The 25,606-nt window shown below is 48.0% G+C and overlaps 1 protein-coding gene across 2 annotated transcripts in view; it reads right to left on the bottom strand.

Annotated features, from left to right (window-relative positions):
- The window catches only part of DLGAP3 (DLG associated protein 3), a 60,999-nt gene that overhangs the window by 23,323 nt on the left and 12,070 nt on the right, over window positions 1–25,606 (bottom strand). For both annotated transcript variants that reach the window (XM_081217296.1, XM_081217297.1), the window contains exons 2-5: window positions 16,571–16,653; window positions 13,923–15,095; window positions 9,471–9,676; window positions 9,075–9,147 (exon numbers count right to left, since the gene is read on the bottom strand). In XM_081217296.1, the coding sequence (XP_081073422.1) occupies window positions 9,075–9,147; window positions 9,471–9,676; window positions 13,923–15,044 (1,401 nt within the window). In that variant the 5' untranslated portion in view covers window positions 15,045–15,095; window positions 16,571–16,653. The remainder of the gene's footprint in view (window positions 1–9,074; window positions 9,148–9,470; window positions 9,677–13,922; window positions 15,096–16,570; window positions 16,654–25,606) is intronic.

The raw sequence follows: 25,606 nt of genomic DNA, 5'->3' as shown, positions 1-25,606 counted from the left end.
TCTCATGACCAATTCTATCCAGGGCAGACAGAAGGAGGGTGAGAAACTCTCTGGGGCTACACATATTCCATCTCTACTAGCCAAGAGGAGCTTCTGGTGTTCCAATAAGGGACCAGGACCTAAGGGAAATGCAGACTTTTATAGACTCTCAGAGGAATACTGCATCTGAGCTGATCTTTACTGTATTACAAGTATGAAATTGTGACATTGTGCTGTGAATTCTCCTATTTCCCCTACACAGCCTTCCACCCTGCTCCCCCCAACTCTCACTTTCAGGAGAGTCAAAGCCAAAGAATCTTCTTGGGAAATGAAAACCTTAACCTTTCTGCAAACCAGACTCAGAATCAGTAAATATTTCCAAGGATGTGGGATATTTAAAAGAAAATACTTTGTTTGGGTCTCAATGAAAATTGTCTGTACTAGAGTTAGTGGATCCAACTGGGGACAAGGCAACATCTTGTATACTTTACATATGTCATTTGGTTTAGATAACCTTGGAAAACCCTCCCATTTTAAAACATTCTAAAACACTTAATGAAATATAACAAACGTTTTATATGCATTAACTGAGCTCACAAGAAAGCGAGGTAAGTCCCCAGGGGACAAAAGCAAAGAGGAGACTGGAAAATCAGAATATTAACTGTGTGAGCCAATGCTGCAAACAGCCCCATGGAGGGTGGGAGGTGGAGGCAGGGGTTGCTGGTCTCAGTAACCAAAGAGCTTAGATTTTAACACCCACTTGGGCCCACATGAAGCGTGGAATTGGAAATGGGAACCTGCATAAAAGTAGGAAAGGGGAAAGCTTTGATGAAAAGACAAACTAGAAAAATCAATTATCAACACAGACTGATGACAAGGGAGCTAGTCTGTAGTCTAGGCACTGGGGAGAGGGGAAAGATGATAAATCTCCTAAGAATGTATACCCACAAGCTAGTCTTCACACAGACCCAGCCTTCAGTGTCTGCATGGGCCGGACGCCCCCCAAATTAAAAATTAACAAAAAAGGTCCCAGACCGAGAATAGTTGAACAGAAGCAATTTAAAAATATTTTCTGAATGGTTCTGAAGAACCCAGGGGCAGGACAGGAATAAAGACGCAGACGTAGAGAATGGACTTGAAGACACGGGGAGGGGGACGGGTAAGCTGGGACGAAGTGAGAGAATGGCATGGACTTATATATACACTACCAAATGTAAAACAGATAGCTAGTGGGAAGCAGCCACATAGCACAGGGAGATCAGCTCAGTGCTTTGTGACCACCTAAAGGGGTGGGATTGGGAGGGTGAGAGGGAGACGCAAGAGGGAGGAGATATGGGGATATATGTATATGTATGGCTGATTCACTGTGTTATACAGCAGAAATTAACACATCATTGTAAAGAAGTTATACTCCAATAAAGATGTTAAAATATATTAATTAATTAATTAATTAATTAAAAATATTGTCTGGGGGACCCACTCCTAACCCAGGCTGATGAGGGTTCTCAAAGATAAAGCTCCACTGAAGATGAGCTCATATTAAACTGTGTGGTAGACAACCTCTGACACAGCTCCTAATCATCTTCACCTCCTGGCATTCACATCCTTGCATAGTGCCCTCCTCTTGAGCGCAGATTAGACCTATCGGTCCACTTCTAATGAACAGAATATTGCAGATACAAGGGCATGTCACTTCTGAGATTAGATTACAAAAACACTGTGGCTTCCATCTTGGACACTTTCTCTCACCATCTCTCTCTAGAAGTCTTTGCTCTGGGGGAAGCAAGTTGTTATGTTGTGAATCGTGTTATGTTGTGAGCCATATGGTGAGTCCCACACATCAAGGATCTGAAGCCTGCTGACAGCCATGTGAGTGTGGAAGGGGATCTTCCTCTAGGCAAGCCTTGAGATGATTGCAGCCTTGGCCAACACCTTGATGAAGCCGGTGAGACATCTGATCCATGTGGCAACCAGCTAAGCTGTGCTTGGATTCCTGACCCACAGAAATTGTGAGATAATAAATATTTTTTGTTATAAGACTCTATGTTTTGGGGTAATTTATTATGCAGCAATAGATCACTAATGCAAACGGTGACATAAACAAGAACTAAACTTCTACTGAGTGAAGCCGTTGAGAATTCAAGGTTTGTCGGTTACAGCAGCTGGTGTTACCTTAGCTAAAGCAGAATAGCTTTTAAACAATGTTTAAATTTTCTAAAACTTAAAAGATAAATAAAACTGAAAACATAAGGATAGAATAAAAGCTTTGAGGGACCTCCCTAGCAGTCCAGTGGTTAAGACTCCACGCTTCCACTGCAGGGGGCACAGATTTGATCCCTGGTCGGGGAGCTAAGATCCCCCGTGCTGCATGGTGTGGCCAAAAAAAAAAAATCTTTGAAAAAACCAGAAAGATTTGAAAAGGGACTAAATCAGATTTCTAGGGGGCAAAGGGGGAAATTTAAAACACAACTAATGAGTAAATGAAACACAGTTGAAGAGAAAAATAGTGAACCAGTGAATAGTGAATAATATCTGAGGAACTTACCTAGAAGGCAACATAGAGAGGTAAAGAGATGGAAAATATGAAGGAGAGAATAAAAAGGCCCCAAATACAACAAATAAGAGTTCTAGAGGGGGGACTCGATAAAATGTGGAAGAGGCAATATTCAAAGGGATAATTATAGTCACTGAGAATTTTCCAGACTTCTGACTTCAGACACAACAGAGTGAGGATACCAAATCCTATCCCCCAAGACAACTATAAAGCTGCACAAAACTGTCAAAAACAACCACTTTATCACTCTGAAAATCAATCAAAGGTATACAGCAAAGAAACACATTCATGAAAATTACTGAACTTTGGGCAAGAACAGCATGAGTCTGTGGTGTCCTTGCCTGAGGCTGCTCCCATTACCCAAGCTCCCAGATCTATCTGTTGCAATAGTTCAAAAAGGGTGGGCCAGGCTATGAAAACCAGCTGCTTCACTGCAACTAACAAAGGGAGCTCACTTAATTTTGAGCATTGTCTGTTATAGTGTCAAGAATAGGAATAACCAGCAGTACTGCCAGGCTGAGGTTTCAGCACTGTTTGGGGGCAAGCAATGGGACTGTCAGACTAGACAGGGATTTGATGGGGAGTTCCAGGGGCTAAGATAGCCATAGAGAGTTTGATAAGCTCTTCACATAGTCTGGGTTAACTAGAGGCTGGGTGCATGTACAACAGAGATCAGAGAGGCCTTGAGCTCACCCACATAACCTCTGCCAATGGAGCCTGTGCATACGTGCAGAAGAAATGCAAGAGAGCCTGGTGAAAAGTAAAAGCCAGAGATGGCTTGAAAACAGCACAGTGTTTGTACTCCCCAGATCACACGTAGAACCATAAAAGGAGAGAGGAGAAGTCTTACGGGCTTGAAGTTTTTGAGCACAACCTCTGATCAATCTCTGGCTGGACATTAAGCTATGCAGAGACAGGGTCAACCCCTAGGAAACCAGGCTTTAAAATAAAAACAAGAAAGAAAAATAATTAGTGGAGAAATCAGAGGCTGCATCTGGAATCGTAGATAGATTTCACAGATTTAACCCAGGGATTAACAAACAAACAAACAAAGCAAAAACAATCTTCAAGAGGTAAAATAAGAATCCAGAGTTGCTACAATACATTATCTAAAATGTTCAGTAGTCAACCAAAAAATTTGTGACACATGTAAATAAACAAGAAAATGTGAATGCCCCCAAACATTTGATTTATCAGACAAAGACTACAAAGCAACTATTATAAGAATGTTCAAAGAACTAAAGGAAAGCATATTTAAGTATTTAAAGGAAAGTATGACAACAGTGACAGCATTCATAGAAAATCACAACAAAGAGCATTTTTTTTTAAAGGAACAAGAAAAGGACTTCCCTGGTGGCTCAGTGGTTAAGAATCCGCCTGACAATGCAGGGGACATGGGTTCAAGCCCTGGTCCGGGAAGATCCCACATCCCGCAGAGCAACTAAGCCCATGCACCACAACTACTAAGCCTGCACTCTAGAGCCCGCGTGCCACAACTATTGAAGCCCATGAGCCTAGAGCCCCTGCTCCGCAACAAAGAAAAGCCACCACAATGAAAAGCCCGCACACCTCAATGAAGAGTAGCCCCCGCTCGCCGCAACTAGAGAAAGCCCCTCACCCAGCAACGGAGACCCAGCCAGCCAAAAGTTGCAGCCAAAAATTAATTAATTAATTATTTTTTTAAAAGAACAAGAAAAGAATCAAATGGAAATTCTCGAGCTGAAAGGTACAATAACTGAAATTAAAAATTCACCAGAAGGGCTCAGCATAAAAAGTGATCAGTAAACTTGAAGATAGATGAGTATAGATTATCCAATATAAAGAACTGAATGGGGAAAATGACTGAATAGAAATGAACAGTGCCTCAGAGACCTATGGAACAACATCAAGGATAACAGTATGCATGTAATGGGAGTCCCAGAAGAAGAGAGAGAGAAAGAGGAAGAAAAATATTTGAAAAAATAATGGCCCCAAACTTTCCAAATTTGATGAAAAACATTAATCTACAGATCAAAGAAACTCAATGAATCCAAAGTAGGTTAAACACAAAGAGATCCACACCCAGACACATTACAGTCAAAATGTTGAAAGACAAAGAGAAAATCTTAACAGCAACAAGAGAAAAACAACTCATAGCATACAAAAAAAAAAAACCCAATATGATTAAAAACTGGCTTTTCATCAGAAACAATGAACACCAAAGGCAGTGGAATGGTATAGTCAAAGTGCTAAAAGAAAAAAACTGTCAACCAGCAATTCTATATCCAGCAAAACTGTCCTTCAAAAAATGAAGTAAAAATAAAGACATTTCCAAATAAATACAGGCTGAAGAAATTATTGCCAGCAGAACTATCTTACAAGAAATACTAATGGAAGTTCTTCAGGTTAAAAGGAAGTAACAACCAGTAGTAACTCAAATCCACAGGAAGAAATGAGGAGCACCAGAAATGGTAAATATGTGAGTAAATATAAATAGCTCTATAAATATATTTTTCACATTTTTTTCTCTCAACTTCTTTAAAAGACATAGCAAAGCAATTATTATAACACTATTATTGGTTTATAATAATTTTAAGGTTTATAACACAGGTATAGGTGATACATATGACAATAATAGCACAGAAAAGGGAGAGAGAAAGCAGATATATTAGAGCAATGCTTCACTATGTTACCAGAATCAATTAGATTTTAATAAGTTAAGATACACATTGTAATTTCTAGTGCAACCACTAATAACTTGAATAATATAGTAAAAAGGAATTAACGAAAAGAAATTAAAATGGTACGCAAAGTATTTAATACAAAAGAACAGAGGAACAAAAATGACATGAGACAATCCAACCGTATCAATAACCACATTAAATGTGAGCAGACAAAACACTGCCATTCAAAAGGCAGAGATTTTCAGACTGGATAAAAAAACAAGTAGATAGAAAGTAAAAAGAAGGAAAAAGATGTACCAGCAAACAGTAACCATGAGAGAATTTTCCAGATTTGATGAAAGACATGAATCCTCAGATTCAGGGAACACACCACACACACACACACACACACACACACACACCATAGTGAAACCGTAGGACACCAAAATCAAGGGCAAAATCTTGACAACAATCAGAGAGAAATGAAAATAACCAACAAAGACTATTAGATTGATAGTAGACTTCTCCACAGCAACAACAGAACAGATGACAGAGGAATATCATGAAAACACTGAGAGAAAATAAATGTTGACCTAAAATTCTGTAATAAGCCAAATTATATAAAATAGTGAGAGTAAATGACATTTTTGGTTAAAGGCAGAATTTGCCATTAACAGACACTCACTGAAAAAAGTTACTAAAGAATTTACTTTAAAAGGAAGAAATGAAATGTAAGAAGGTATAGTGAGGGGGGAAAAGGTAAAAATGTGAAGTATTAGTAATACTTGGTATTAGTAATACTACTAATCACGTATTAGTAGTATAAAATTGAATAATAATAAAGACTAATTGAGAGAGGTAAAAAAAAAAGGTGGGACTAAAATACTGGGCAACTGGTACATGTAAGAAGGGAAGGGGTGATCAAAAGTAAAGTGTCCTAAGGTCTTTACATTGTTCAGAAGAAGGGTAGAAGTAATTGTCAATCTGAGACAATCTGAGACTTTGCTAAGTCAAATATGCACATGAAATTATAAGAATAACCACAAAAATAATGAAATTAGTATATATAACTGCCAAATCAGTGTGGGATTTGGTGAAGAGAAAAATGAAGAAAATCCAATTGATCCAAAAGAGGGCAGCAAAGGAGTAGAAAAGCAACACCCAAAAGGCAGGATAAATAGACGGCACAAAATAAGATGACAGAAATGAATCCAAGCATATCAGAAATCACAATAAATATAAATGTACTAAACTCTCAAACAATTGTCAGAATGGATATAAAATAAAATATAGCTATAAACTACTTACAAAAGACACACCTAAAACATAAAGAGACAAAAAGCTTTAAAGTAAAATATAGGAAAAGATGTTCTAGGAAAATACTAGAAGGGCAAAAAGCGATAAAGATAATAGAGTGACATCGCTAGTTCATTAAACCTGTTTCCTCTTCTGTAAATCAGGGGTTATAAACCATGCCCCCCTGGAAAAATATGTAAAGTATACATGATGTTAGATATGGTAAAGTGATGAAAAGAAGTGGCGGGGTGGGGAGGAAGAGGAAAAGGAGAAGAACAGAGAAGGGCAACAGGAAATGTTGAGGGGGTTAAAATTAAAATTTAGAATGTTTGGGTAAAGACCTGAAAGAAGCGAGGGAGCAATCCATGGGAGTATCTGGGAAGGAGAGATCCAGGCAGAGGTAGCAGCAAAGGACCTAAGGCTGAAGCACACGTGTGGTGTTGGAGGTGCAGCAAGGAGACCAGTGTGGCTGGAGCGGGTGTGGGATGGGAACAGTGTTAGGACAGGAACTCAGAGGTAACAAGGGCCAGATCATGCAGGGCCTTATACATCATAGTACAGTGTTTGACTATTCCCCTGAGCAAGGTCTTGATTGAATGCAATTTTATTCTTAAATGATCACTCTGGCCGTATTATGAGAGAATGAAGTGGAGCAAGGACAAGTGCAAGAGATCAACTAGAAAACAGTGCCACAGTCTAGACAAAAGAACATGGTGACTTGCACTGACGTGCTGGCAGTGGAGATGGTGAGGAGTGATTGGATCCTGGAAATACTTTGAAGGTGGGACCAACAGGATTTGCTGAAGGGTTGGACATGGGATGTGTGAGAGAGAAAGGAGTCCAGACTGACTTCAGTGTTTTAGATCAGAGCTCCTGGAAGAATAGAATTGCCATTATCTGAAATGGAGAAGACATTGGATGGAGTAGGAAATTTGAGGAGGGAGAAAAGGGTACCAGCAGTTTGGTTTTGAACATCTTAAGTTTGAGATGTCTACTCAACATCCAAGTGAGATTTCAACACACAGATATATATGCATTTATGGGAGAATGTGGGCTGGTGATAGACATTTGGGAGTCATCAGGCTCTCAATAATATTCAAAGCCATGAGCCTGGATGAGCTCACCCAAAAAGTGAGTGTAGGAAGAAGTCCAGGAACTAAGCCCTAGAAAACTCCAGTGTTCAGATCCTGAAGAGTTTGCGGGCACCAGTGACACAGACTGAGAATAGGCAACCAGAGAGAGAAGGCAGAAGAACCTAAAAGGTGTGCTGTCCTCAAAGCCAACTGAGAAAAGTGTTTCAGGAACGAGAGAGTCATCAGCTGCGTTAGATGTTGCTGATGGATCGCGTAAAACAAGGGCTGAGCAGTAACTAGTGGGTTTAGCAACATAGACTGGTCTTCTGTGAAAAGATGGCTGTGCCAATCAGATTCCCTGATTCAGGAAATGTAACAAAGAAATGCTGAGAGACTGCAGCAGCAAAACCATGGGAGCCAACCAGGACGGTCTTTGCATTGCTTTTTTTCCCCAGCAAACAGTAAAAATAGCTAACCTTTATTGAGTGCTGGCTGTGTGCCAAGAACACTATTATGATGCCTATTTTTAAATAGGGAGAGTGGGGCTCAAAAAAGTCAAGTAACTTGCCCCAGGTCACTCAGCTGGTAAGTAGCTGAGCTGGAATTCAAACCCACCTCATGCATTTAATTACTAAACTGCACTGCCTCCTTTAGTTAGGGGTAAAGTCTACACTTAGGTATAGAACTCACACTTGTAAAATACCAGTGTGGGGCCAGGTACCTTGTGTTTGCATATATTTTCTCACTGAACTCACAAAACCCCTGTGAGATAATCATCATTACAATTGTCATTTCAAAGATAAGCCAACAGGGGCTTGGCTTCCCTGGTGGCATAGTGGTTAAGAATCCGCCTGCCAATGCAGGGGACACGGGGTCGAGCCCTGTTCCGGGATGATCCCACATGCCGCGGAGCAACTAAGCCCGTGCGCCACAACAACTGAGCCTGCGTGCCGCAACTACTGAAACCCGCGCATCTAGAGCCCGTGCTCCGCAACAAGAGAAGCCACTGCGATGAGAAGCCCGCGCACCTCAACAAAGACCCAGCACAGCCAAAAATAAATTAATTTAATTTAATTTAATTTAAAAAAAAAAAAGATGAGCCAACAGAGGCGTTGAGAGGGAGGTATCTTGCCAGTGTTCCACAGGGTGGAGTGGAGGGGAAAGAACTCAAGCCCTGATCATCTCTGAGACTGCAATTCTGCCTATCTCCAGTCTGTACGCTCAATCTTGCCTTTTACATGGGGTGGGTTGGGAGCAGTCAGGCCACGAAAGGGCTGGGGAACCTCAGAGAACTGACACTGCCCTTACAAGTTCATCATTTTGAGGATGCTTGGTGGTTTTTAAGGATGTGACTCTCTGAGATCCTCCGTCTGAGTCAGCTCCAGGACTCCCAAGGCAGGCTTCCCAGCTCCCCAGAACCAGAGCTGTGCTCTCTCCACGGGCAGATTCCTGATTTTAAGGCCTAGGCTGAGCATGGGACTGAATCCCCCTTCCCACCCTTTCCTTCCAGCATGCTGGGCCTCTCCCTACCTGTCCGGTGGTGAGGGAACGGCTATAGCCAGGGATGGAGCTCCGGGGGTGGATCCGGGGCGGGACACAGCAGCTGGGAAAGGTCAAAATTGCAGATTCAGAATGGGGGTCTGCTAGGAGGTGGGGGAGGGGAATGAGAGCACTGAGGCCCCTGAGCGGGTTCTAACCCTCAGAAACCCCAAAGATCCTCAGGAGACTCCTGGGTAAAGGGATTCTGCCAAAGAGACATTCAGATAGGGGTTATCACAGGCACCCCCTCTTTATATGGGGCAGAGTAAGACTGCCCAGCTGAACCCTAAGCAGGGAACCTGACTGGTACCCACTCTATGCACATCTACAGGCACCCAGGATCAGCATCCTACACCCCACCCCCACCCCAGCTCTCCCTGTCCTTACTTGATCCGGGCCTGGTCCACGCTGGAGGAGCGGCGGGTGGTGAAGCGCCGGGCGACCGCTTTGGGAGATGTCTTGGGGCTGCCATCTGAGTCTCCACTCTCCTCATCCCCCATGGCTTTGATGTAGCTGCCGCTCCGCATCCTGCGGCAGGGGATCTCCCCGTCCTTGCCCCCAGTGGGGTAACCCCCCCAGTCATCTTGCGGCACCTGCAGGGACAAGGGGCCTCTATCTTTCAGACAAGTCCCTACTGAATCTGGAAGCCGGGACCCACATTCTCCACTGCCAGTGGGAGACACTCAGCCCTGGCTCAAGCAGGCCACGTTCAGGAACGTGCAGAGGCCGAGCAGGTGAGGTCTCCGCTACAGGAGACGCCTCATCACCCTCCATGTGCCTTTTGCTCCTTAACTGAGGACCACCTAGAGAGTCTAGGAGCTGACATGCCAGGTACCAAGAGGTTGAAGCTCAGAGGCCAAAGTGACCTATGTCAATCTCACCCCTAGCAGCAAAGCGTCACCTGACCTCAGTGACCTTTCACCCCTCCTTCTCCTTCATCCTCTTAACTGCTTATAACCCAAATCCTCTAACTTTCCGCCTCCCTTCTGTGAAGAGCCACAGAGGGAGTGACATCAATTTGTGTTTCAGAAAGAGCACTTCAACAGTCCAAACAGAGGATGGATTGTGGAGGGCCAGGAGCAGGGCAGGGGCTCAAGTGGCGAGACGGAGACCAATTAGGAGGCTGATGCTGCTATCCAGGCAAGAGATGATGAGGCTTAAATTAAGACAATGACAACGAGGGGGAAGAGGAGATGGAAATGAGAGGTGTTAAGGAGCATCAGCGAGCCTGATTAGACGTGGGGGGTGAGGGGGTGGGGAGGAGTCGATGACGACTGAGATGCTGCTGGCTGAGGACCTGGGGGGATGGGGCTGTTGCTCACTGAGCCACAGAATCCCAGAGAAACAGGTTTGGGGAAAAGGTGATCGGTTCAGCGTTGAGCATCTTGAGTTGGCAGAGAACTGTGGAGCAGGTGGCTGGGCGTTTGGTTCTGGAGTTCAGTGGAGAGATCTGGGCTGGACGCAGACACGGGGGAGTCATGGGTGGCAGCTGAGTCCACAGGAGTGAATGAAAGAGCCCAGGGGAAAGAAGAAAGAGAGGTGGGAAGGGATCCACTGACATTTAAAAGGGGACTGTGAAGAAAGGGAGAGGAGCCTATGAAGTCACCTGAGAAAGAGTGGGCAGAAGAGTGGGAGGGAAGCCAGGAGAATGCCATGTCATGGAAACAGGAGACATTTCCAGAATAGAAGGAGTTGATAATGTCAAATGCCACAGTGCATGCAGAGGTTAGTGATTCAGGCTAGGGAGTTAGAACCATGTTCAAATTCTGGCCCCGTCACTTGCTAGCTGGGTAAACTTGAGCAAAACTGATTAATCGCTAAGCCTCAGTTTCCTCGTCTGTGAACCGGTGATGATAATTATGCCCACTTCACAGCATTGGTGGGAAAGATACGTGAGCCAATAGAGAGTGCCCAGCACAGAGTAAGTGCCCAATGTTGACCATTGTTATTATAAGCATTGAAAGGTACCTTTCAAGGAGAGCTCTCAAGAGACCATTGGTGACCACTCCCAGGACATTTTAGAGGACAGGGGTGTGGAAGTCAGACTGTAGTAAAGGGGAGAGTGAAAGGAAGTGAAGTAGTGGAGTCTACACTCTAAAACTTGGAAATGAAGGGAAGACAGGAGGGAGATGGAAAGGGGTATGGGGTTGAAGAAACAATTTTTTTTTAGGATGAGAGAGATTTGGGCATGTTTGCAGGATGAGGGAAAGAGTCAGTAAAGAGACAGTCTTTAAATGTGGGGAGGAAGGGGGGACAGCTCATGGACAGAGGGGATCCCAGAGAGATGGGCTCAAGCCCTGTGGAGGCGTCATCCTGGGATGGGTGCTCCTGGCTTCTCCTCTGAGCCAAGAAGGAAGGGTATGAGGGTGGCTGGGGCATCTTGATGAGTCCACAGGTGCACCGACAGGAAGGTGAGGGAGTCTGGGATGGTCGGCCTACACTGTGAAGAATGAGGTGTAATGAAGGCATGCGGGAGGGGCCCAGGGCAGGTAGCGAAGATTTAAAACACCTGTTGAAAAGAACAGGTTAAATGGGGTGGGGGTCAGGGATCAGGGAGAGCGTAGGGTTCAGGAGAGGAATAGAGATTCTGGGGTGGGACTAAATGAGGGGTTGGTCAGAGATCAGTGTGAGAACGGGGATGGGATGGGGCCCCATGAAGGAGCCCTCAGGGGGTGAGGCGGACGGGGCTCGGTGGGGGGCTGGGCTCAATCAGAAGATGGGAACGCAGGGAAGAGACGAGGCTCCATAAAGGAACAAGGGCTCTGAGTGAAAAGAGGGATTCTGGCAGAAGTCTGAAAGAGAGCTGGCATCCAGTAGGGGAACAAGGTCTCAACAAAAGGACTGGGGATCCAACAAAGACACCTGGTCTGATGTGGCCAGCTTCGCCTGCTTTTGTGCCAGGAGGGCACCAGTCTGTCTAGAGAGTCCCTGCAGCCCCTTGTTCTCCCCCAGACAGGCTCAGACTTTCCAGTCCTAAGATTCCCTGGAAGCCCCGCCCCTGATCGATCCTTCCCCCTTCCCCATACTCTACAGAGAGGAGCCACAGAGGCAGAGGGAGGCAGAGGGAGGCAGATGGGACAGCCAGGCACGCTCTGCTCACTGCAGGGCTCCCACTCCATAGCCACTGCGGAGCTGCTGGCTCCTCTGCAGGACACTGTGAGTTGCATGTTAAAAAGGAAGCCCCCAGGGAGGTGAGGGCAGCCCTGGAGAAGCAGCAGGGAGCAGCGGAGTGGTGGCAAGGTCCCAGGGATGGGAGAAGAAGGGTTGGTGTTCTCTCCTCGGCCCTTTCTGTTGGACCCTTCAACCCCCAGTTTAGAGAACCTCTCTCCCAGGGAGGGGGCAATCCAAGGCCAACCCAGAAGTCCTGAATCCTAGAAGTCTCCAGCCTCCCCTTCTGTCTCCCACCCCTCCCTGCTTCCACTGTGGCCCTATCTGTTCCCTTGAGCTTTTGTGAGTTCCCCACCCAGGAGAGCCCTAACATGTGAACAACTTACCAAAAAGGCCAGTGACACCCAAAGACACATGCAAGTTCAACTCTCCACACCTTTGAACGTGCTGTAGTCTCTTCCTGGAACACCCTTAATCCTGGAACTTCTGCACTCAACTAACTCCAAATTCTCCACTGAGATTCTGCCCAGGGGACATTCTTCCTAGAAGTTGTTCTGGCCACTGACACCCAGGGGGTGAGGTGCCTCCTCTGGGCTCCCAAGGCTCCCAAGGCTCTCTCCTCTCACAGCCTCATCACAGTGTATTCTACCTGATGCCTTGTCTATCCCACCTTTAAGTGGTGAGCTCCTCCCAAGCAGCGTCTGTCTTCATCTTTGTATCCACAGCACCCAGGAAATGCTCACTGAATGAATGGATGCAGATTAACTATGCCGAACATGGGTTTGGGGGATAACCCTACGTCTACTGGACTTCTAGAACTTGTCTAGACTTTTCCTCCTAAAACTACAGCAGGGCTCAAGAAAGCCTGTCAGGGGATATGAGAGGGGAGCGTAAGGCAGAGAAGAGGGAGGCTGATGGCAAGAAGAGCCCCCGACCCCATCTCAGTAGGAAGACGGAGAGGGGACAGTGAGAGATGGAGGAAGGCTCCATAAGAAGAAGGGGTCGGAGCTCTTAGCCTCGCCTGCAGACACCATAGAGCTGGTAAAAGAGGACAGGGACAGTGTGCTGGTTATCACCTGTACCATCCACTCTCAGGAAGCCCTGGCCTGCTGCTGTGTCTGGAGCTCAGACTTCAGTGTGAAGCCCAGCCTGGGGAAACCCGTAAGACAGGCTCCCAGGCTCTTCCACAGCCTCACGCGTGTCCTACTGCAGGTTCCCCAGAACGACAAATACCAGCAGAGACACATTCTGGAAATAACTGACCTTCACATTCAAACAATATCTGGACCACCCAGGTTTGGGCAGAAAAGAGGTCTGGAGAAGGCCTAGGGGCAAGAGGACTGCTTTCCAGCTGCTGACCTCCAGTCTTGGGGAAGCTACAGGCAGGGAGCCCCACACTGTCCTGTTCACTGCCTACTCTCAGCCTCATTCTGCCTCCAGCCTCACAGGGCAGAGGCCAGCACAGCTTGTCCAGAACATCAGGTAAAGGAAACGTCTTCCTGGCACTGACATACAATATCAAAATAGAAGGGCCCCTTCACTGCACAAACAGGGAAACTGAGGTCCCAAAAGGGGCTCAAAGCAATACAGTGAGGCAGGGAAGAGCCTCCCTGACTCCAGCCCCTCCATCCTGGGAATAGCTGGCTCCCACCCAACCCTTTCCACAGCTCCCTGGGTGACAACATTGATGAGGGCTGAGGACCCTGTTCCCCACCCCCACCAAAGCCTCACCTGCAGATAGTGATAAGTCCTGGCTTTGGCCTTGGTCTCCGGACCCAGGAGCCCCTTGCCTGGCCCGGCCCCTGGGTATCCATCCCGGCCCTGGCTGACCATCATGGTATGCCAGGCACTTCGCTTGACCGATTGTCCATCCAGTGACATGGACATGCCAGTGCAGGCAAGACAGCGGCCTTCCGACCCGCCCGAGCGACCCTTGAAGCTCAAGTCCCGGTAGGACCCATCTGGAGCCTCCAGGCAGAAGGGACCACCAGGCTCCCCAGGGGGCCGCCCACCGGCCAGGAAGCCGCTGTCACTGTCCAAGTTGTCATCGGAGCTCCACCAGCCCGCGGCCTTGGCCTGCTGCCGTCCATCCCCCTTGCGGTCCTTGCTCTTGCTCCTCTTGCTATGCCGGGACTGGTGGTGGTGGTGGTGGTGGTGATGGTGGTGGTGGGAGGTGTGGAGGCCTCCAGAGCCCGGGCCAGGGTAGCTGTCTCCGCCGGAGCCACTTCTGCCCTCAGCCTTGGGCCCATTATAGTCCCGCTTCCCTGGCGCCTCCAGAGAGTGGGACTTGGCGAACAGCTTCTGCACGGAGTGAACCAGGTGCCGGATGCGGCTGGGGCTCTCGCTGCGGGCCTCCGGGGTAGTGCCAGAGCCTGGCCCTGGCCCGGGCCCGGGCCCGGGCCCGGGCCCGCCCCCTGCCGGACCTCGCTGGTACGGCAGCGTGTGGAAGCCATCTTGTTGAACGGGCAACTGCTTTTCAAACTGGTCCAGAAGTGTGGGAGGCAGGCGGGGGGCACCCTTGCCCTGTGGGTGGCCCACACAGTCTTCGCAGGTGTCGAAGGGGCCCTGGCCAGGGTACATCCTGGGGAAGGTGCTGCTGCCCCCCCCAACCCCGGCCCCTCCTGGCCCTCCCTCGGGGCCTGTTGATGGCCCCTCACTCAGGCTCAGGGGCCCTTCAGGAGAAAGGTGTCCCAGGCCAGCTCTTGGGGCACAGAAGCGGGGCTCGGTGGAGAAGGCCTCCCCGGAGCCCAGCAGGTATGGAGCCCTGGCAGCGGGGCCCACGTCCATATGCTGCTGGTCGGCAAAGCGGGCTGGGCGGGGATGGCTGCCTCGGTCGCCATGATAACCCCTCATGGCCTCAGCAAGGGCTCTTCATAGTGCTGGGGGCCAGGCCCCAGGAACCTCCTGGGAAAACAGGGAGCAGTGGGATTAGGATTGAACAACAGGCCACTTCGCCTGAAACTCTGTTTTATTAGGTATTCTTATATCCCTTTAGGTAGTGCATACCAATTTAGTGTGATTAGTTCTACTATCTTTCCACAAATGGGCTTAAAAGCCTTAAAACAGTCATACTAGACAAAGACGCTCACAGGGGCACAAAATAACATCATCATTCATCGAATGCTGCAAATATGATAAATACTTATTCACAAGAGGAAACGCCCTCAACCAAACGGGTTTTTAAAAATCCTTAGGTAACCAAAAATAAAAAGATACCAGTACAGACATAAGAACAATAGTCAAACATACTAGCCATTAGGTGAACTAGCTTTTAACAAGCTGACATGAGGCAAATTGATCCAGCACCACACCTGTGTCCCATCCCTACCCAATTCCACTGCTATGAAGAGTCAGGCCTCTGCGTCACAGCTCCCAGAAGCAATAACCAAAGAGAACACTGGACCCAAATCTACATATCTATCACGATTCTGCAGGAAAACCCCTCCGCTTCCTTCCACACCCAGCTCCTTCTATCTGGCTGTAGGCTTATTCTCCTTCCCCCCGACCCAGGACTGAGATAGGAAGGGATAACCTGAGATGACTCTGCCTTCCTCTTCCGGGTTCCAAATATCCCCTGATGGAATTTCCCCTTTTGCCTTTTACCACCACCCCCATTCCAGTGGAGGGGAGTCATGAAGGGAGGAGAAACATAAAGAGGAGGAATGCTGGCTCTTCGAGCAGCATCTGAATCCTAAACTGGGGTTAGAACCCAGGAGTTCCTCCTCCCAGGAACAGTGGGCTGGCAGCGCAGGGGGGTGATGGAGAGAAAGCATTGGAACCAGTGCTCCTGGCCCCCATCCCAGACTTGCCAAGACTACAGGACAGAGAGGTCAGCTCTCAGCAAGTACTGCCTCCAATCAGGACTCCAGAGCTGCCAGGACAGGAGCTATGGCAGGAGGGGGTGCCAGCAGGAGGGGCACGGACTGAGGAGCTGGCAGACGGCACCCTCTCTCATCCCAGACCAGGCTCCTGGGCCATCTGCTGACTATGAGGTGATGACAGCCTCAGAGACTCCAGACAGCAGCACCTCCAAGGCTCTTCCTCCCTTCCTCCCCTCCACTGCCTCCCCATACCCACCATGGGTATGGCTTCTTCCAAATCCTGCTCACAGCTCATCTCTGAGCACTTGCTATGTACCAGGTACTGTGCATACCTAATATTCTCTAATCCCACTGAAATCCCATGTGTAGACATTATCCACACTTACCCATGAGAAAATTGAGCTCAAAATGGTAAGGTCACAAAGCCGGTAAATGGGTGAGTCACTTTGAATCAAGATTCAAACCCAGGTTATTCTGATTTAAGAAGCCCATCTCCAAAAAAAAGAAAAAAAAAAAAAAAAAAAAGAACCCCATCTCCCAGAGTCTCCTACTACTCACCATCCGGGCTGTCCCATCCTTGGTGTCAGGATTCCCACCGCCAGGCAGAATCCTAACTTCAGAAGGCTCAGGACCACTGGCTCCTGACCAAAAAGAAAAGGGTGGTAAGCAAAGAGGAAAAGAGATTCTCCTGGAGTCCTCAGAGGACCAGTCTCAGGCCTTGAGAGTTTCCCTGCCCAACCCCCCAAACCAGGACTGATTGGATCCCCCATGATGCAGAGCCTTTGGACCCCCAGGGAAATGAAGTTGGCTTCATTATGCAAATGCACGCAAATGAGCTTACAGTTTGGACTACCTCCAACTGCAGGTGTCTGTGTGATCTGTCCATGGTGCTGAGCCACTGCATTTTTTTTTTTCATTGCCCTCAAATATGATTCCATTCCACAAATATTTGTTGAGCAGCTACCATAATAAGATTTGGAATGAGAAGTGTATAGAGGTGATTTAAGTGTGGCCCCTGTCATCGAGAGGCTTGTAGTCTAACAGGGGAACAATCTCTCACGTGATAGGGTTATTTTAGGTCCCTGAATTTTTGCACAAGCTGCTCCTTCCTCCTAGAATCTCCTTTCATCCACCTTCCAACCAACTCCCCTGGCTAACCCTTATTCATATTAAGCCCACCTTCCCTCGAATACTTTTTGTGCTCTTATTCTGGGTTATGCCTCTCTGTTGGGTTTTTATAACACCCTGCGTTCCTCCCATGAAAGCAGCTATCACACTGCACTGAAATTGTCTGTTTCAGTTTCTGTCTCCCCAACTAGAATCTGGTCTTCTGCAGGGTAGGAACCAAACTCTATTTATCACTGGATCTCCAGCGACTAACTCGGGGCTTTGCCCAGAGCTGGTACTTAATAATGTTCATTAAGTAGATGAATAAATGACTGTGCTGGAAAGAGGTACCAAAATGTCAGGCCAGTTAAGATGAGGGCAAGAGCAGATCCAATAGAGGGAAATTGAGGAAGACTTCCCAGAGAAAAGTGTGTTTAAGATGGAGAACAAGATGGCTGTGTGTAAGGGAGAGAGAATTCCCAGTGGAGGGAACAGCAGGCACAAAGGCAGAAGAGGTGGGCAAATAAGGAATTCTGAGGCATGGGTTGAGAGAGTTCCAGCAGACACTGGGGTTTGGAAAACACTGGGAAGAGATGGGAGAGAGTCAGAAAGGAAGACGACTCTGAAGTTTGCAGCAGCCGTGACTGGAAGACTAATGATGCCATTATTAGACACAGGGATGTCAGGAAGAAGAGCTAGCTTTGCGGGCATGATTAATGGTAGTGGAAGAGACACAGTCAGACAACAAGAAGAACTTCCTGACCCTGAGGGATGTGAGACAATGAGGAAGATTGTGAAGTCTCCTGGGAATCTTCCACAGAGGGGAAGGTAGGACATGCCCAGCCCCTGGCCCACCCTATGGCCTGGGCTGGAGAAGATGTTCGTTATCTTGCCTGGAGGGGAACTGGGGGGGGACCTCACAGATATTAACTGCCTGGCTCTAGATGACAATTCTCCTCCTTTGCCCTGCTCTGGGGAAGCAGAGGGGACTTCAGACCAAAATGGCCTCTCAAGCTGCCTTTGGAAAAGCACCTAGAAGCATCTCCCCACCTTGGAAAGAAGCTTTGATAGCTTGGTCTTTCATCCATGGCATGGTCCTCCTCTTCCTGCCCAGGCAGGACCCATGTCTGAGACTCACAGCACAAAAGGCCACTTTGACAGAAACCCAGACCATCCCATTTGCTTTCTTTGTGGCCACATCAAACCTGGGAATGTCCACACCAATGGTGGGTATTCCCAGGTTTCCCCTCTTCCTCCACCACCACACAGGTGCTGCCGCCAGCCCTAAACCTTCATCAAGATCTTATCAGTCTCTTTAGCATCAATCCATGTCCTCCCAGCTCTAGTCTCAAAGGAGATGGGTCCCTGTGTTTGCTCCTCTCCAGACAAGCCACCCCCAACTCCCTTACCTATGTCCTACAGGGCAGTACTCGCTAGTGGAAAAAGCTCAAGCCCTGAGACCAGAAAGTATGTGACACTAGACAAAGTGACCTACCCTCTCTAAGCCTAATGATACCTGCTCACCTACCTCCAAGGATTTTAGTATCAAGTGATACAAAACCACTCTGTAAACTCTAAAAGATTATACAATATAATCCCACATGTGAAGCCTTCATTTTGGACTTCCCAAATCCCCAGTGTCCAAATATTAAACAACACAATCAAATCCAAATTACTGGGAGAAGAAGATATCCAATTTATGGATTTCTTAAAGGGAAGATTTAATTGATATAGATTTAATTACATAAACTTCCTCCTATATATCACACTTATGATCACATACCTTCTGCTGCCACCCCATTACTAAACATAATCCACAGGCAGGAAAAACAAGCGAGGAGGGGACTAATAATTCAATCCATCGCCAAGTCCTATGGATTCTGCTTCCTAAAAATAGATCTGCCCACTTATTTCCATATCCACCAAATCACTGTCGGCTGACTAGCCAAAACTCATTCTCAACCTCCTTTCCCCTTTCCCAGCCTCCCTTGTACCTAGAAGCCACATGATTCACTTGTAGCTAATGATATATACATAAAAATTTGATGAGGGATTCTGGGAAAGATTTTTGCCTTTATAATAAAAGGGATGTGGCTTGCAACTACCATCCTTCCTCCCTTTCTTTTCAACTTGAATACAATCATGATGCCTGGAGCTAGGGCAGCTGTCTTGCCACCATGAAAGAAAGGCCTAGAGAATCACAGAAGTGCTGGCCCTGGAGTCACTGAGCCATGGCACCAACGTAAAGCAGTTGCCTTCCTCCAGGCCTAAGTGCAGGAAGGAATAAACTCCTCTTTATGTAAACCACTGTTGGCCAGATTTTCTGTATTTGCAGCAGAAAACACTGCTAACTAATCCAACTACCTCAGAACATCATCTCCTGCCTGGACGTCTGCAAAAGCCTCCTAAATGGTCTCCCTGCTTCTGTTCTTACCCGGCTCCAATCCAAATGGTCATCTGGAAACACAAATCTGATCATGTCACTTCTGTGGTTAAAACTCTTCACTGGCTTATTGATGTTCTTAGGATAAAATGCCTTAACCCATCCAACAAGGCCTGCAGGCTCTGGCCCTTCCTGGGCTTCCAAACTCTGCTCACAACACGCTCCCCCTTGCTTCCTCTGCTCCAGCCAGGCCGGTCTTTCTGCAGTCCCATGATCTCTCCCATCACGGGGCCTATTCCCCACCCCCGACCCATCCAGAAAGCTTTTCCCGTCCACCTCTGCCTTGCTAACTCCTACACACCCTTCAGATCTCAGCCCCGTTGTTGCTTCCTCAGGGAAGCTTTCTCCGGCCTCCCTGACTAGGTCAGATCCCCCTGCTGTTTGCTCTCAAGGCACTGTGTACCTCTATAGCTCTTCTATCATTACCATTTTCAATTTGTGTGATTCAGAAATTGTCTGTCTCTCTTACATGGAGCACGTAAGCTCCATGTAAGTGCAGGAATTTCATCCATCTTATTCACAGCATTATCCCCCCCACTCCTAGAACAATGTTTGGTAGATGGCAGGTGTTGGTTGAGTGAATGTGAGCCTACAAAGAACAAGATTCTTTCACTTATGACATTTTAATTCCCACAACTATGCCAAGGGATAGATATTATCCCCACCTCCCAATTTACAGAAGAAGAAACTGAGGCTTGGAGGGGCTGACGGTCCCAAGGTCATGCAGTTGGTGACAAACCCAGAAGTCAAACCCAGTGTAGTCTCACTCCAACGCCTGAGCTTTCCTCATACCTGTGCTGTTGCTCAGGGAAGCCAAACGGATTAAACACCCTTCTGAAGGAACATAGTAATGAAGTTGTTTTTTGTTTTTTAAAAAGGAAACAAACGACTAAGAACCACACACATACCACACACTCCAGAGGTAACCAAAGTGCGGTTTAGCCTTTTCCCCTGAGTGGTGAGTACTGAATTTGTTCCAAGTCCAAGGTCAGATAAGTACAGAATAAAGCAAGCTCCCTGAAACCCTCTGACAACTCTGGGTGCTGGTGCTACTTTCCCCCATTTTATTGCACCAAGTCATCTATCTACTATCCCAGGCCACCAGCACACAGAGAACTGCCCAGATGGTGAACCTCTGAGCCCAGGGAAGCAGCTGCTTTTGCAGTTGCCTGTAGCTGGCTAGGAAGTGGGGAGTGAAGGAGGCTAGGAGGGTGTTGTGTGTGACACATTCTCTGATGCAGCTCGCATCTATCTGGGATTGGAAGAAGTGGCACACATGCCGTCACCGAGAAATTACCCAATTTAGCACCAACTACACAATCCAGCAATTAGTTTCTTAAACCGGAACTTGCTGGGGGCTGCCAGGCTGGCGGAGTTGTTGTTACAAATCTCACTGGGAAACCAGCTGTGTAATTTGCCAGGAGGTTGTCACTGCCCCAAGCAATTACCTTCCAGAAAAACAATGGAAAATGGAGGAAGGAAAAGGGCTGCAGAGGAAAGAGTCACAGTGGTTTCTTGTCCTCTCCCCCAGGACCCTGTGCAGCCAAACCAACTGATTTTCCTTTCTTGAGACCTAGGTGACTCCCAAACTCCCTGGATCAAAGCAGTTATTGGTACAGCCTCTGTCGTCAGACTCTCAGGGTTCAAGTCCCTTTCCATTCACTGACTAGCTGTGGTACTTGGGCAGGTGATTCACCTCTCTCAGCCTATTTTCTCTTCTGTACAGTGGGGATAATATTAGCACCATCAGAAAGGTATGAAGGATGTGATGGTTGACCAGGTAAAGCATATAATACTGCACCTGGCACATGGTGAATACTCAGTAACGGTAGCTATCAGTATTTGCATTTTCATTTTTATGACTTCCTCCATTGGTTTACAGTGTGACCTTGAGTAGGTCACTTAGTATCTCTGGGACAACTATATAAGACCGAAGGTATTCTACCGGAAAAAAGCAGTTCTTACTCAAGATTGTCCACACCTGGGCAGCCAGGGATCAAGGTGCCTTCGACAAAAGCCAGGGTCTCAGAGGCTGACACAAAGTGATGCTTTGGGCAAAGATAAAGATTTCAGAAATCAGATATTAACTGCTTCATGCCTTTCCCCAAGAAGCTGTCTGGAAGAGCTACAAGCTGGACATGATGGTCCAGATGGCAGCAAAAGGGTACAGTTGCTCTCTTGCTGTGGATCAGCCTTCTCTAGTTCCCTCACACTGGAGCCTCTGAGGTCATCCCCTCACCAGTTCCAACATAGCAGAACCTGCAGCAAGTGAGGCCTGGAATTCATTTTGCTGCTGTAGGCCCAGGCTCCTCCACACCTGTGGGTGAGCTACGTGTGCCCTTGGGACCTCGAAGTTTCAGGCATTGCCTTCCCATCCCCTTTCCCTGTGTCAACCTAACCAGAGTGGCCAGGATTCTGCCTCAGTTTCCCTTTCCAGTCCTCCTCCACCCCCTATCCTGACGGCAGCTCAGAGGCTGCGGCTCTGTCCACGGTGAAGGGGTCAGCTAGTGGGGGGCCCTAACACAGAGCCTCTGACCTGTAGCCCACACTCCCATGCCCACTGATAGGAATTCCTCCTCAGCCCCGGCCTTTTCCTGCATCCAGGGCTGTCCGAGCCCCCTTGACCATTTCAGCACTGGCTTTTCTCAGCTGCCTTCGGCAGGATCTCCGCAGCTGGGCTGGTTTCCTCACCCCTGGCCTCTTGCAACCTCGCTACCGAGCTCTGTCACTGAAGACTCAGCAGGCCTCGTGCCCAGCCCCCACCCTTAGGACCCTAGAAAAGCCTTCTCTTCCTCTCACTGCCCCAGAAAGCGGAAAGAAGGGAGGGGGAACAGAACAGGAGGGAGGTTAGGGATCTTTTTCATTCACCTTTATTACTTCATTTAATCAACTCTTCCTAGGGGTTTAGGGTAGGAATTTTACAGAAAATGGGCTTACTGCTCCAAAACACTTGAGACACAGGAAGATCCAAGTCTAAATCCATCTCCTGACCCATTGGACAGTGCTCAGCCCGTGAATAACCCACACTACCTATAATCTCTTTGAAAATCCCACCTCAGGGGGCTTTGTACTTGATGTTCTCTCTGCTGGAACACTCTGCCCCAGATATTCCCATGGCTTCCTCTGTCTCATCTCTCAGGTCTCAGCTCAGAGAGGCCTTCCCTGACCACTCTCTAACTAAAGTCGGACTCCATCCCCCAGGAACGCTCTACATCACCTGGTTTCATTGCCTTCATAGCACTATTGCTCTTTGAAATTATTTTCTTTATCTATTACATGTTTATAGTATGTTTCCCCATAGCAGAATATAAGCCCCAGGAGGGCAGGGACTAAGTCTGTCTTATGTGCTGCAGTATTCTGAGTGTCTAGAACAATGCCTAGCACAAACAGGTGCTCAAAAAGTATCTACCCATGAATGAATGTCGTCACTTTCCACTCCACTCCTGTGCCCAGCAGCCCACAGAAAGGACCTCCGCTCCTTTCCCTCTAAGGGCTCTAGAGAGCCCCTAGAGGATTTGGTATTCAAAATCCCGCCACCAAACCCAGCCGTGTTCGTCACTGTTTATCTAGCCCCTCTCAACTGGCAGGTAAAGATGGTTCTTTTCCAGCCACGTCTGGGGCTCTCTAGGTGTGCCCCTTTGCAGAGTTCAAGGAAGGCAGCAAGGGGAAAGAGGAATGAAGCGGGGAAATTTACACTCCCCACACTGCAGAGCAGAAGGAGGAGACCGTGAGGAGGGAATCTCCCAGCCCCAAGTAGGTCTCTTCCTCCAGACTCTCTGGGTCCCAGCTTCTCTCCCAGCTGGGGCCATATAGCCCAGAGGTGCCAGAAGCAAAGTTCAGGCTTCTCCAGGGCTACCAAATGCCCTACGAGATACAGTTCCACCTGATCAGCCTCATCCCTCCTACCCGCTAGCTGCAGCCACAGCCAACTGCTTTTGGCCCGTGCTTCCCTTTCTGTCAACTGATCAATCCTCAGGTTGCTCAGCCTGTCCATGCTCCCCCTCCTGAAGGTCTCCAGGAGTCTTCTTTGGAGAAGTCATCCCAGCCAACCGCTGAGAGGCAGGATCCCAGGACTAGACTCCTATATAGGACCCTGGTCAGGGACGGCTAATGAGAGAGACTGTGGGTTACGGGTCCCGAGTGACAACTGTTTGGGTTCATGTCCCAGGTCCACCAGTTACTAGACATGTGGCCTTAAGGAAGTCACTGCATCTCTCTCTAGTTCAGTTTCCTCACCTTTCAAATGGGGGCAAGCCTAGCTCTTTTCTCACCATGATGTCATGAGGATTAAGGTACTGCAGGTAAAATAGCACAGTGCTGAGGGTTAGCTCCTGAGTACCAGGGAGAAACCACTAAAACATGTGCGATCTGGGAGCAGCGCCTTTGAGAGGGTTTCTCAGACAGCCTCAGCCAGAGGCTGTAGCCATACCTGACTCAGGTATGGATCAGAGACCCAAAACTCTGAATACTCATTTGTTTCATGTTTCACCCAGGACTTTCTGTTTGCCTAGGTTCCTTTTGAAGACCTCCCACCCCTTCAGCATGCTGAAGACAGCAGAGCAGCTCTGGTGGCCAAAGATGATGGCATCTGAGAGAACTAGATGCCCTTGATTTGTAGACCCCGCTGATCCCCGCAGCCAGGGCTGGTGGTCTCTCTTCCAACTCCAAGGATCTGGGAGGGAAAGCCCAGTGAACTTATTGCTCTGTATTGAAAAGACAAGCATCTGCTTCCAACCATTTCATCCCAGCCTACCTGCATGATCATGAGTCTCAATTTTGTCATCCGTAAAATAGGGATAACAATATCTACCTTCTAAGGTTGTGGCAATGAGGAAATAAGCTGATCTGTTCAAGGCAACCGGCACATATGTTTCCACATGTTGGCTTCTCCTGACTTGAGCACCCTAGTGCCTTCTTTTATTTGTATGTGTTTGATGAGATTTGGGCTGATGCTGCCCTGGCCTCCAGGATGCTGCCAGACCTGAGCCTTCTAGGGCCATTAGAAAACAACAGGTAGAATCCCAAGTCCATGGCAAGGGTCCCCTGGGCAGCAGCTTCTCAGCCAGGCCAGGCCTGTGGCCTGTGCTACTCTCTGGCCCAGGTGTCTTGCTGCCCCATGAAGCCTGCCTCGTGGGTTGGCACACTGTCCTGTAAGCTCTCTGTGAGAGGTGGGACCAGGATTGCCTGCACCAGGGCCTGTCCTCTCTGGGCCTCTCCTACAGGGAAGTCAAGCACAGAGCCGGCCCCCAGGGGACCCAATGAGGGCTAGTTGGTTGGCTAACTGCCAGGTTGACGTGGTGGCACCTCCCTCCCCTCTGCTCTGCCTGGTCCTCCCCCAGCAGCCAGGGTCTCTTAACCCCCTGCTCTCCTCGCTAGACTTCTGGGCTTAGCAGGAGCTAGGACCACAACGGGAGAGAGTATGGGGAGAGGAGTCAGCACAGACTATGAGATTCTTCCGTATGGAAAGCCTGTCCTCCCAACTTTGCCGCTGATGCAGTTCAAGTATCCTCTCTTCCGAGAAACCTCACCTAAGCGTGCCCTCCTCATCAATCCCAGAGCAAAGCAGTTGCTACCTTCTCCAAGGTCCCATACTTCAACACAGTTAGGATAAATAGTTGTTTGCAGGCTGTGAGCTCCTTGAAAACCAGGATCCATCTGATCTATCTCTGTATAAACAAAACCTGGCTTATAGTACATGCTCAATAAGTTCAAGATCAGTAACTGAGCCATCAAGAAGCAGCACCCCTTCGGCTGGTGCATAGAAACAGGGAGAGAAATGGGAGAAGGCACGAGGGAAATGACTCCCTGCAGCTGGACCAGAACTCTCCAGCAGGCAGAGCTGGTAAAGTGTGACGTGGGTTTCCTGAAGAGCTGGGAGTGTCCTGTCCAGGGAGGCATATAAGCTGAGGTTGGAGGACCACTTTGGAGGATGGTATAGGATGCATTCAAGCACAGAACGCATTTCAGATCATACACCCTCTGGTACCTTTCAACTCTGAAGTGTAAGGCTCAGCTCTTTGAATGCCTACAACTGAACAGGCATT

This window comes from Mesoplodon bidens (genome assembly GCF_964165515.1).
Source record: "Mesoplodon bidens genome assembly, chromosome: 2".
Taxonomy (NCBI): Eukaryota; Metazoa; Chordata; class Mammalia; order Artiodactyla; family Ziphiidae; genus Mesoplodon; species Mesoplodon bidens.
This window is presented reverse-complemented; position numbering and strand designations above follow the sequence as displayed.